This window comes from Artemia sp. Qi Xiang Cuo, chromosome 16 (genome assembly GCF_049724085.1).
Source record: "Artemia sp. Qi Xiang Cuo chromosome 16, ASM4972408v1, whole genome shotgun sequence".
In the NCBI taxonomy this organism is placed as follows: domain Eukaryota; kingdom Metazoa; phylum Arthropoda; class Branchiopoda; order Anostraca; family Artemiidae; genus Artemia; species Artemia sp. Qi Xiang Cuo.
Window position 1 is genome coordinate 33,582,922 of NC_142809.1, and position 14,253 is coordinate 33,597,174.

General features: G+C 36.5%; 1 protein-coding gene across 1 annotated transcript in view; it reads right to left on the reverse strand.

Moving 5' to 3' along the window:
* Cln3 (CLN3 lysosomal/endosomal transmembrane protein, battenin) overlaps nucleotides 1-14,253 on the reverse strand; it is a 97,925-nt gene that overhangs the window by 4,753 nt on the left and 78,919 nt on the right. Inside the window, exons 6-8 of the mRNA XM_089102122.1 lie at nucleotides 11,854-12,091; nucleotides 8,648-8,797; nucleotides 1,946-2,086 (exon numbers count right to left, since the gene is read on the reverse strand). Of these exons, the coding sequence (XP_088958248.1) occupies nucleotides 1,946-2,086; nucleotides 8,648-8,797; nucleotides 11,854-12,091 (529 nt within the window). The remainder of the gene's footprint in view (nucleotides 1-1,945; nucleotides 2,087-8,647; nucleotides 8,798-11,853; nucleotides 12,092-14,253) is intronic.

The window sequence follows — 14,253 nt, forward strand, 5'->3', positions numbered from 1 at the left end:
TTATTATTATTTTTTTTCTTTGCGCAGCCTATTGTATAAAGAAACATTTCTTAACATATCAAAAACGGTGGACCGATTACCACAAATAGAAGTCTCGCGTCCTTGAAGACAACCAAGCTTTATTTTTTCAGGCTTAAAAATTACTCTTCGTAGTAGAAGAAAGATCCCCAAACAAAGAAATACTGAAGTCTGCTAGTACTTGGGTTGCAAACTTCAACAGTCTAAAAAATTTTGATGAAGGTTTCTCTGACTATGGCTACCCTCTTACCAAGTTTTAAGCGAATACGGTCCCTTTAGCGTGGAAAGTCGGTGGAGCTCAGAAGTAACGAACACACCTCTAAAAATCAATAAGCTTTGTTCCCTTGCTCAAAGTTCACTGTCTCTTGCATTTCGAGAAAATCAGGAGTCAAGAGAAGGGGAATAAGACTCTAACAAGCAACGTTCTTATTTCCCATTTTAGACAAGTCGCTTGTCCCAAGAATTTGAAGCCAATCATTAACAGAAAAAGCAGCCTACCGTTCTTATGAAAAGTTTTTAAAGGGACGTGATTTTGGAGAGGCCAAGGTCTATCAGTTCCGATCATACAGTTCAAAAATTAGTCAATGATTCCTCCTCAAATAGAAGCAATATGCCAGCTTTCCCCCAAATAAACTAGAAGTAAAGAGAAGAGGGGTATTAAAGGGCTCACGAGCCAACTCTATACCTCAACTTATACATTTTTATAATGCATGAAAATTTCTGGTAATTTTAAGTTTGGACTACTAAAAGACCTTATCTCTGCTCATCGTAAGTTTAATATGGCTCTTTACTTTTTTTGAAAAGTTCTTTTTCGGATTTTTTTTTTTAATTTAAATTGTTTAGAAGTTGATTTTCTTGCCATGGACCAACTTTCAAACATTAGTAATACGGAAAAAGCAAAGAAAAACTCTTTAGCAACGTCTTTAGCATTCTTTGGCAATAAGATAACTATTAAAACATAGGATACGTATGTGATAAAATTGCTATGCTTTAGTCACAATAACAAAAAAATTAAACACAAAAGTTAATCACAAGCATAAATGGCTTGTAAAAGTCATGACAGCACTTTCAGCAAAGTGGGAAAATCCTCCTTTTCTAAGGCTAAAGAAAATATTTTGGTGATGGGATCAGGGGGAATCGTCACAAATCGTTAAGCACTTTTAGATTGTAGTCTAACTTCAACCTGAAATTGTTGTTTGCTAGCTTGCCTACTAGAACAGAGCTTTCTAATCAAAAGTAGAAACGTGACTCGAAGAAACATAAGCTTGGTGGAACAACTTCAGATTGTCCTTTCTGATATAGAGTATAAAAGTCCACTTTAACTCTCACACTTCAGACTTCGGCTTAAGGACAAATCCTTTGGGGCCCTTAAACAAGAATTAGAAATTACACAAGACTTTCCATAAAAGCTGCAGAGGTTAGACGCTTACCTTTTTTGACAATCGGCTGAATCGGTAGCACAAGAAAAAAGGACATATACTTAGTGTTTCTCCAAAGGGCGGATCCAGGATTTTTTTTTCGGGGGGGGGGGGGTTACTAATTTTTGACTCAGTTTTAGACTAATTTTACTGATTTTTACCTAGGTTTTACTAATTTTCGACTTATTTCCGACTCGGTCAAAAATTTCGGGGGGGGGGGGGGGGTAAAACCGGGTAACCCCCCCCCCCGGGATACGGCCTTGGTTTCTCCTACCACAAAATTAGCCATGAATCGTTTTGTCCCTTTTAACAATTACTTTTTATGGAAGAATTTGATTTCAGGTCTAAATGGTTCATGTTCTTCTGCTGGCAAATGTAGTCTAGATGAATCTTTGTTATTACTGACAAATAAGTAGGCAAATAAGGGTAACAATAAAAACAAATAATAAAAGGAGCAATTTTTGCTGAAGAAATAAAAAAAAGACAGAAATAAATAAATGAAAACATACCTCATGGCTTATTTTATAGAAGGTATTAACATATGCTGCTCCACCTATCAATCCTTCCCAGAATACAATAATAAAGGCGATCCAGATAGATGGTAAGTACAGGAATACTGCTTCGTATGACAACAGAATCAAATTAACAAACTGAAATAAAATGGAAACTGAAATAGCAAATAAATTGAAATAACAAAACCGTGGAGCAAAAAGACAAGGAAATGCTAGTAAAAACTATAAGTAACAACTTCAAAGAAGTAGAATGATGAAAAACTTAGAAATAAACTTTTTGTGTCAATTGTTATAAGACATATATTAAATAAAATTAATCTGATAAATATTAATTTTCAAAATACTGAGGAAATATTTTCACAGTTTTTTTAAAATGTTTTCCAGAAAAAACTGTTCAAGGAGAAAGAGAAAGGACGAAGCTTAGTATATTTATGCCTAATAATCATGTCCCTCTCCTCTGAGAGAAATTTAAAAGACTTAAGGTTGGTTTCCTGAGATAGGACTAAAAAATTGAAAAGAAAGAAAAAGAATGCTAAAGAGTAAGAAAATACAAGGAAAAAGGATAAGTACAGAGCTTAAAACAGATACACCAAACAACCAATTTTCTCTATCGTTGGAAAAATGATGCGCTGATTAAATGATAAAACAAACTAAAAAAAACTATGCAAACTCTTGTTCACCATCTGTAATGTTCAATATGTGCTAACACATATATACACCTCCTAATTTGGGGAGATCAGGGATATCTGTAATCCATCTGAATACAGGGGCGGATCTGGGATTTTTTAGGCGGGGGGGGGGGGGCAAAATAGGTTGATCAGATAAACTTGCGTTTGGAGCAAGTTTAATTAACGCAAACTTGCGTTAATTAAGTAAATTACACTACTTTAGACTACGTTAGGGGGGGACACCCCCCTCGCCCCTCCCTTGGATCTGCCACTGTCTGAATATCCATTCACTCCATAAGAAAGAGAAGATATTTCATGTTTTGTAGATAGTGCCTTAAGGGCTCTTGTAAATATCGAATTTTATTGCATATTTCCCATCGAGGTTGCACTCTTTATGGGAGAGATTCATTCCTATTTGAAAATTATGCAAACCTTCACGTGCTAATAACTTTTAATGAGCAACTTAATAGACCTAATTAGAAAATAAATTTTGATGAGCAAATTAATATATTTTGCGCATTAAGAATCGGAACAAATAATAAATTTCGTTATTGCCTATTGCAGACTCCTAGCCCAGGGGTTAACACGTTAGGTTTCAAATCCTTTATTCTTGAGGACAGCGGTTCAGTTCCTTGTATCGCTAGTTATTTGGATTGGAACGGGTGTCGGTGGCATGACTCTGTAAGTTCAACCAGAGTCAACCCAGCTCTAAATGGGTACCTGGAGAAATCTGAGGAAGATAAAAAGGAGGGGTGTGCGATAGCACAGGATGGCTGGCCCCATACCCTCATTGCTCTTCCTGGCCGAAAGGCCATGAAGGGGACCTCCGTTTTTCACATTCATGTTTAATATTCGTAAAATAATGCCTCGAGAATGATTATCATCCTTAAAAATGTAATTAAATGAAAAAAGAAGTTTTTTCAACTGAAAGTAAGGAGCAAAATTGAAACTTAAAACGAACAGAAATTATTACGCATAATTATTACGTCCTCAACAGCTCACTCTTTACTCTGAAGTTTTTTAGTGCTTTTAAAAAAAAGTCTTATTGTTCGCATTAAACGGCCCTTGTGTTTGAGGAGTCATTCTTAAAGAATTGGGACAAAATTCAAACTGTGGCGTAAAGAGCAAGGTGTTGAGGAGGGGCAAACCCCTTTCATATACGTAATAATTTCTGTTCATTTTAAGTTTTAATGTTGCTTCTTACTTTCAGTTGAAAAAACTTGTTTTAAAAAATTTAATTTCTGATCGTTTTTTATATAATGCCAGGAAATCTGGCTCCACCTCCAAGGAGAAACCCCCTCCCCACTGAAATATCCTCTAAAAAATTCAATCTCGGTGTAAAATTACCCCCTATAATTACTCTTAACCACTCCGCGCGTAAAATTGAGACGGAAAAGAAAAAGCAAGATATATAAAAAGAATTTTGTATTAGAATTCTGGCAAATTCCCGCAGTGTGTAATTTCCCCTGACAAGTTCACTCTCTGGAAATTCCCCTCCCTATGGAAAATCCCCCAGTAGAAAATGTGTCCCCCCCCCACCCAAAAATGTATGCATGCATCCCAATAACAAGTACTATGCGTAAACAATGGGAAATTTTTATAACTTAATGACCTCTCCCCTGGGGCTATAGGGGGGTTAAGTTATATCCAAAGACCTAGCTATTAAGCCTTTCAACTATGATGAACAAAATGGCTATCTCAAAATTTTGATCAGACGATTTTGGGGAAAAAAGGGGGCGGGGAGGGGGGCCTAGTTGCCCTCCAATATATTTGGTCACTTAAAAAGGCAACTAGAACTTTTAATTTCCGCTCGAATGAGCCTCCTCCTGATATTCTAGGACCACTGGGTCGATACGACCACACCTGGGAAAGACTAAATAAATAAATAAATAAACACGCATCCGTGATCTTTCTTCTGGCAAAAAAATACAAAATTCCGCATTTTTGCGGACAGGAGCTTGAAACCTATACAATAGGGTTCTCGGATACACTGAATCTGATGGTGTGATTTTTATTAAGATCACTTGACTTTTAGGGGGTGTTTCCGCCTTTTTTGAAAATCAAGAAAATTTTCTAGAAACCTTTGATGGGTAAGACTAAACTTAATGAGATTTATACATTCGAAATCAGCATAAAAAGCCGATTCTTTTGATATATCTATTGGTATCAAAAAAACTTTTTTTAGAGTTTCGGTTACTATTGAGCCGGATCGCCCATTACTTACAGTTCGTTACCACGAACTGTTTGACTTTAAACATGTATTAGGAGGTAGGCCAGAAATATCCAAAATAAAATAAGGGTTCACCATTTGCACGATTTTCTAGACGAATTTTTTGAACATTGTTTATAGGGATATTCTAATGAACGCCGGAAGGGAAAAATGTCCCCGAGAAACAAAAATCCATTACAAATCGCATATAAATAGAAAAATGAGACATAGCCTCATTTAAATTTCGGCTAAGAAGCTCCTGGTAGCAATTTTCCCCCTCCTAACACCTCTACTAATTTCATGGCGGCATTGATGACGCCTCCCCCCTCTCTACCTTTAGGCCGGTAGGCAATAAGAGATACTTCATATTTTTCTGCAATAAGAGGGGTGTTATCATCCCCTGTCCTAGGATCAATTTTACAGGCGTAGTAAAAAAACAACATTCTCCAGAATCAAGAAAGATCAGAGATTAATTTCTAACCCTTGCCTCTGATCCACCGGCTCTACAACATAACAGCTTAAGCGCATTTATACACCACAGCATATAATTTTTCAAGACTCAAATGCATAGACTTAGTAACATGAAGCTTTAAAATAAATGTCTATATTAAGCACTAATATGGTATGCACTAAGTGCCTCTTAAGGAACGAATTGGCAACCCTGCGGCATTACTGTGTCAACTAAAATTGCCACTAACAACTCACCGCAGCGCCAAACTGCCTGAGGCTAATACAGCTACGCATATTCTTCTTCCGTCCCAATATATTTAGAGCCCCCCTCTTTACACCCGTCAAAGAAGTTGCCATTTCCCTTAAATCTTTCCTTACGACATCCTCCCACCCCAACCGAAGACGACCTGCTTTCCGTTTATCACTAGATGTTGGCCAAAAAGAACAATCTATGGCAATTTGTCATCCTTCATCCGCAGAACGTGCCCTAACCATTTCAACCTTTCTCTCATTATAGCCCTAGAAAGTGGGATTGAACCAAACTTTTCGTACAGCCTACTGTTTGAAATACGATCAGTCAGCCGGGTAACCAAAATAAACCGCAGGTAATTTTTCTGGAAAACATCCTAAAAATCTTCCTCTGTTTTTCGGAGCGCCCATGCTTCAGAACCATGCTTGACCACTGTCATCACTGTGGCTTCCCATATTCTAATCTTGGTTCGTTAGACTTATCTTCCTTTAGACTTATCTTACTCAGACACAGTTACTTATCTTTACTGTATCTGAGACTCGAAAATTCAAGGTATTGTTTTTGGATAATTTAAATTGATTGGCTATCTCAAAATTATCGCTCGATCACCTTTTGACACTCTGTGCGCCGAAATTATCGTTTTGGACCAGAAAATGGCCGAAAACACCATATTGCTGTGACGCGTATTTCTTGTCACTTAAAATCGCGACAAAACTTTCAATGTCCTTCCTATAAAGCTTCTTCTGATATCCTAGAACCATTGGTTCGATACAATTACCCCTGAAAAAAAAAATGAAGCTTCAACTTTTGTGCTTGAATCCCATACAATAGTTTTCTGATATGCTGAATTCAATAGTGGAATTTTCATCAAAACCCTTTGTCCTTCTCTTTCCCCCATTTTTTTCATAAAGAGAGCCTTTGTTGGGTAACTTTGAATTTAATGGCTTTTTTTTATATTTGGAATCAACATAAAACGTAATTTTTTTTAGTGTGCATATTACAGTCTAATCTCCTCTTTTTAGAGCTCTGGCTACTATTAGCATGAGTCACTCCTTACTTACATTTTGTTGGCACGACCTGTTTAACAAAAGATAGTAAATTAGACATTTAAGTTCCCTGCGTAATTTTCGGTATTTTGTTTTTTCTGCTCTCCTGCGATTTTAACACATCAGCGAAAGACAACAAATTTCATATCACTACATAGATGAGATTCATCTCTATCCATCCATCTACCAAACAATTCTTTTTTAATTTATTGTACATGGTCTTTCAGATTAAAATACATTGAGTATTAGTTTAAAATTTTTGAAAAAGGGACAATTTTCCTATTTATTAAGCAATTTTAAATCCTTCTCCAAGAAAAAGCCTAAAAAAACATCAAAATTGTGGCTCGATATTGACAGATCTGGAGTCAAAACTCCAGTGTCGTCTCTATCACTTTCCACAAGAGTGAATATCTGCTCGCATATGGAACGACTGGGAATTCGTCTTGTTCAATTCTTCAATATCTTTAATCTATGCCGGAGCACCTGTCGAGGAGGAGGGACAGTTTAGCAGGCAACTTGGCAGGTAGGGAGCGTAACGTTATGTCCCTGTAGCTAGAGTATTGGCTCTTGGATTCTTTCCGATTCCAGAGTGGCAGGATTATTCCAGTCTGCTAATTCTTTTGAATGATCTTGGTGCACCATATCATGCAAAATAGTGTCTGGAGCCAAAGTAGCAAGACCGGACCCTCCTTACTTCAGGGGGTTGGCAGCTATACCACAGGCACCGGATGCACAGTTATTTTTAACCTCTTCATGATTCAATAACTTTTTCGAGAGGGAAAGGCTCTTCATCAAGACTGCCAGGTGGAATCACAGGTACAAGCGAAACAATTCATCAGATCCGGGTCTGGAGTTGGAACAGCATCAGCGTTGAGGAGGACGGATAAATGATCTTTCCATCTACAGAACCCGGCTGCTTCAACTGATAACGATAACCCGTTAGGAGTAGCTATAGGGCCGTCTGAGGTGGGTGCCTTGGAGATAAGTTCACGGAGATGTCGATACAAAGCCCAACTTTGTCGATACGATACAAAGCCCAAGATGTCGATACGATGCCACTCTTACCGGCGGCATCTTCCAGCTCCTTAGCCTTTTCTTCGACGAACTGTTTCTTGTCACGATGGGCAAGTTGAAATATTACGCCGTTCAGCCTGCGATATACTGGCATACTGCAACTAAGACGAGCTTGAAGGCACTGTTCAATGACTTTCAAAGATTCCTCTGACAGTCATTGAGCTTTGCGTGCCTCTTTTCAACCAAAACAGAGGACTCAGTTACTTTCAAGACGGTATACTTGAGCTTTTCCTATTCTCTCTCGGAATCAGGTAGGGACTCAAGGCATTCAAATTGCTTTCTTGGGTTGACAGATCATTTCTCTTCGTAGTCATAGAGATGATGGTGAATTATTGGCAAAAAATGACCCGTTGACAAACGAAGGGGCTTTCGAAAACTTTTAAGGTACCGTACAACTATTGGCGAAATCACTTTAAAACAGCATTTGGCTAGCTCAGGTGCAATTGTCACTTACATAAGCAAAGCAACCCAAAATGAATAACTGAATGTTATTCCATAGAGATTCTTAAAGAAATTTTTACGGGCTTCTGGAAATTTAGGAAATTTGGGCATTAAAATGCAAGTTTTGAAGCATCAAGCACATCGCTACTTCTCCCGCCTAAACAATGCCTCAGAGGCCTTCCTCAATAATAGCTGACGCGCACTATACACTGTATATTATTTTGTCAAGTGTAAAATGAATCAACTTAGTTAAATGAAGCCTTAAAATAGATATGTATATTAACCGTTTATTTTGTATGGACTCTTTTTATGAATAAATACGTCACGGTGCACCATTACTGCTTCTAAGGCTGGGAAGCCTTTAAGCCAATCGATTGGCTCTCTCAGAATTTTCCAGTTTTATGCCACAAAATCGCAGAAAACACCATTTCGCTGTGGCACAATCTTTTTGGTCCCTTAAAGAGAGCACTAGAACTTTAAATAGGAGCTTGAAACCTCTTTAACACGGTTCTCTCAGCAACGTACGATGGGTGCACTAGTTACCAATAAAGCGCAACCTACCTGAAATATAGTTAAAATCCATATTTTCTGAATATGTATCAAGTTTACAGAGGATCTTGCAATGAAGACTCCTAGCTGATATGTGACTAGGAACCAGCGGTACTGACTGGAATGGTCCAGCCAAGCATCAGGAAAGTACACGAGCTCTAACTAAAAGAAACAAAGTAAATTAAATAAGAAGATGTTATAAAGTGGAAACTAGGGTACCCTACCAGACGCAGGGAGAGAAAAAAAGAGGGAGAGAGAGAGAGAGAAGAGAGAGAGAGAGAGAGAGAGAGAGAGAGAGAAATAAAAATTTGTTTTGAATTTTCATTAAAATATTCCTTGGCCCAAAATTTTGAAGACCCACTTTTGTGTATCTTTATTAAAAATAAAAAAAAATACCCGCCCTCTATATTTCCGTCAATTGGGGCCGCTGAGTGTAAAGCTGCTAGGACGCAAAATTATTTTTTATTTGGTTTGTCTCCATTTATTAAATGCCAATCTACTTTACCTATTTTATTTAGCGACACAATAGTTCATTAAGACTGTTCTTAACGTTAATCTATATATTTTATTTAAATAAAGGGAAGTTTGGGTCCTCACAGAATAATACACAGACCTCCTTGACTCCCTTCGGTTGTTGTTTGTAAAAGAAGAGTTTTATTTTAAGTATCCTAATTACAAAAACAACATTTTAAATATCAAAAAGGTCCAATTTTCTACTATTTCTACGATAAAAAAGAGGACATCAAAAAATCTGAAAAAAAAACAACAACAAAGAAACCTTTTTAAAAGAAAATTTCTAATCTCCATTTTGAAGGAATGCGAGAAGCAAACTCTTGTTATGAGGACGACAATGTCTTTTTGGGTATTTTTATTCTTCTGAGTAAGTTAAGAGAAAACGGAAAAAACATGAAATAATTTATAGGTTGAAATCTGGAATAGAATATGCCTTGAGCTAGAATCACTGTGTTTACCCACCCTTTTAGAAAATCGAGAACATATTCTTAAATCAAAGAATGAAAATTTTCAAAAACATCTCAACTACTTAGCTTTGGCATATGCAACGCGCGTTTAGAAAGATTAAACGTGATGAGAGGAAAATTAAATAAAAATAAGCGAGATATGGCTAATAAGCAAGAAAATATTCAATTTATTCTATACTTTTTAGGATAAAAGACCTCCCCTCGGCCCCAGATTTGGAATAGGAGTCTTTGGACAATCTAAATTATGAACAAGTTTAATATAATTGAACTAATTCAAATACAGAGCTTCTCTTCCAAAAAAAACAAAAAAAAACAAAAACAGATGGGTTCAATCCATAAATTACTTGACTTAGTAGAGTAACTTTTTATTTACAACAAGACATAAACACTGTTAATAAATGAAAACGCAAATGCCTTATGGCATACTTAAGCACACTATCTGTTACAAAGAAACGAAAAAATCATCATGCAGACTACATTTTCGATAATTTAAAAGGCTACATCTTTACAAAATAAAACAAGAGAGACAATAACAACCTAACACTACTTCTTCCCAAATTAAACAAGAAAAACAAAAATAATCTGACACCATAAAGTCGCAAAGTGTTTCTTTAAAACATTTAAAAAAATGAATCTTATCAGGACACTCTTGAATCGGTAATGGTAAAGAGTTCCATATTTTTGGTTCCATGTGACGAAGGCTAAAAATGGTTCTAGTTGTAAGTCGCAATTCAGATGAAAAAGAAGATCTGTGAGATGTGGGGTAATTATCATATTGCGAGTTTGACGTAAAAATTGTAAAAAATTTCGATGGAAGGTGATCAAAAGCAAAATCATGACAAATACGGGAAATAGAAATTAGATGGATCTGAATAATCGAAAATATACGGGAAGACCCGTATAGGTGTCTTACTGAAGCTGACAATCAATATTAAAAAGGATCCTAAGTGCTTTATTTTGCAAAATTTGTATCAGTTTATAAATAGATGCAAACGCAGATGCCCAAACTGAAGTACAATAGAGGAAATAAGGATGAACAAGAGAAAAAATAAACTAGCTTCAAAATATTTTGAGGAAAATGATGGCGCAACCGTGAAAAAATCCCAATATTTCTGGATATCTTCAGCGACAAGATTTTAATGTGTTCTCGGAAAGATAAATTTTCATCTAGAAAAATTCCAAGATGCTTAAAATGGCGAACACGTTTAAGTTCAATGTTATTCAAAAAATAGAAAAAGAACTGCTTTGAACTGTGCCCCTACGTGAAAACAACATATATTGACATTTATTTTAATTAAGAAGAAGAAGGTTCTTCTAGAACACCAATCAAATGCAGCTTAAAGTGTCACATTAAGGTTTAAAAATAATCTACCCAAGTTAGGATGGGATCCGAAAAGTACTGCATCATCAGCAAACATAATAACTTTGCACAGAGGTAAAACTTCAGGCAAATCACTTATAAAAAGAAGGAATAAGATAGATCTTAAGACAGAGTCTTGAGGAACACCACATAGTATAGGAAAACAATTAGAACGAATAGCAGTTTCACGATAAAAAATTCTAGCTTCCAATCAGATACGATTTAAAAAACACTAAGAGAACTTGATGAGAATCCATTGGTTTTCACAAGAAGCAAACGATGATCAACAGTATCAAGTGCCTTCGATTCAATTCATTATGAATTTTATTCATCTGTTTTAGAAGATTTTTGCAGTCCTGAATCCAAAAATCCCATTCATTCTGGGCTGTTACCAAGCCGACTTGACCAAGTCCACAAACAACGGAGTAAATGAAAAAAGAAAATTCATAGCTGGTTCCAAATTCAATGCATCTGTCAAACAGTGGATTTTTGGAAAACTTTAGGAATCTTCCTATATTCTTAAAAACATAGAGGGTTGTTCAGTATATTTCAAAATAGTCTGCGTCGAATTGGCTTCAAAACTATAGCGTTTGAATGCTTTCAGAATATATTTTACAACTTTATTAAGTCAAAAGTCAACGAAAGGGTTTGACATTAAAACTTCAAAACCGTGTAAGTAGACCAAGTCAGACGAGTTTCTGAATTATTTATTTATACACCTAATTTTAAAAGATATGCTGGCATCTAAAATTACCGGCATTTTTTTTAAATACTTGTGTTTTCAGGCCGAAATATCTACAGTTTCAAGCAAGGTATTCGAGCTAAAAACTCGAAAATAGAGTCTTTTTCTGCATCTGATAATAAGAAATATAACTTGCCATTCCTTGGTTGATGGTATACTCGAAAAGATACACCAGGCCCACAGGAATCATGTATTTCAGGAGGGTTGGTATCATATTAATCTTTTCTTTGAAAGTATATAACTCTGGCTCCGTTGACAGATAATCTTCCTTTGGCTCTCTCACTTCTTCCTCTTCATCTAGGAGAGGCTCTCCGTCAAAGTTCACAGGAACAATTCTTAAAGGACGTCTTTTTCTCTCTAATACAAAGAAGAAACTAAAAACAATATAATATATAAATAAGAGAGGAGGAAAGAAGAGAGACAGAAGAGATGTTTAGTAGGTGCACTAGAAAGCTACACCAACATAATATCAATAACTAGGCATGTTTTCACTTTTCACCGTCAATATACTTTACGTTGACAGACTGCTGGAGATACTCTAGTGTCCTTTGCGTGCAACGTTTTAAAATGCTTTTCCAATAAAAATGAACAAAATGAACCGAATAGCTGGGAGAAAAATATAAATCTAGAAAAGTGACAACACTAAAAGGATTTACATGATCCTATTCAACATGACTCATTAGCAAAGGCAAGGCTCTTACATTGCCTGCAATAAAGAGCCATAAGCTTCCAATGTATTACTGTTTTACATGGCCCCTTCAGACGTAGGGGTTGGTAAAAAAAAAAATCGGAGGGGGTTCATTCCATTTGAAACTGAAAGTTCTAGCAGCCTTCTAAGAGTCAAAGGCGGTCGAAGGGCGACCAGCCCCCCTCCATTGCTCTTTTTTGCTATCTGGCCCCTCCGTAAACCCTAGAGCTATCTGACCAGAATTATGAGATTAGGCTAAGACTACCCTAATGTACAAAGAATACCAAAGCCTGCCCCCTCTGATAAGCGGGAGTCCAAAAAAGGGGTAAAAGAACTTTTTTCCGATCGTCTCGAAACTTATATCACAAGTCCATGAACAAAGGAAACCTAAATGCAGAAGAAAAAATGGAAGGAAATGACAGTTCTCCCTGAAATGGACCAAACAAAGGGCCAACAAACTTTTCCCCAGCCACCTCTCATGTAAGAGTGATCATAGAAACCTGGAAGGGGGCTCACTCAAAATAGTTAAAAGGTTCAATAAGTATGCATCCTGCGATGGCATGACCCCTAAAGCCTTTGGGGCAAGGACCGTAAATAATACGAATCGCATATTGTTCACACGTAAGTTTAATAATAGAAAAAAGAGTACTTGCTCAATATTGGGTGTTTGAAGAGCTCGTAGCTTTCAGGGATCGGTCTTTAGATAAGAAGGACCAAACATTTTACTGTAGTAGGGGTCCCAAATAGGCAACAATACTTTTTGTCCCTCAATTTGAGACTTACAGTCGTAAGCCTATAGGCCAAAAGGAGTTTCATGTGCAAAATTATTCCGGGGCACACCTTCCCCCATAATAGGGCTAAAAAGGACCAAAATGTTTACCCAATTATAAATAATAATAAGATATTTATTTCCAAAAATGACTATCACAAGCCCCGAAGGGCCGAATTCGCATTTCGAGGTCATATAATAAAAAAACAACAACATAGAAATAGCACAAAAACTAAAAAACTCGCTAAACAATGCCAAAAAACAACAATATCAGAAAGGCAAAGCCATTCATTAGTCTAAAAACAGAAAGTAGCAAAAGTAAGAAAGTTAAAAAGGCAAAAACTAAAACAAAACCAAAAAAGAAAATTGAGATAACAATAATGTTAAAAAGGTTTAAAAGAGACTATATAAAAAGGGGAGGGAACGGAAGAGCCAAACGGACACCAGCATGGGTATCACCAGTAAAAAAAAAAAAAAAAAAAAAAAAAAAAAAAAAAAAACTATTGTTTTTTTTTTTAATTAATTAAGAGGAAAAAGGTTTTTTTTATATCTGGTGGTATAACAACGGATGGCGGACAAGATAGGAATGGGTGCAGGGACAGTACGTGGCATGCGGTGTCTGGTTGGGGAGTGTCTTTTGGGAAAAATGTTTTCTGTGCGAGGGTTTATTATCGCATTTTTTGCCAAACGGAGGAACAGCATTCCTCTCCTGTGCTCAAGAGTTTCCAGCTTGGCTTTTTTTAGAAGGAGTGAATATGGTACCAAAGTTTCTTTAAAAATTATTCTTAGGGCTCTTTTTTGAATAGATTCAATTTTATCTGATTCATCACGGGAGATGCCAGGATGCCAAACTGAACAACCATATTCAAGATGCGGGAGGAAAAAGGAAGTATAAATCCTTAAAGAATGGGATGGGGGGATGTTAAATTTATTCAAGAGCTTAAGGAGAGACATGGACGAATTAGCTCTACGGACAATATCTTTCACGTGGATATCCCACTTTAAATTAGAGGAAATTGTAACCCCAAGTAATTTAAAGGAAGACACAGAAATATTTGGGAGGATAGGGTCAAGGAAGG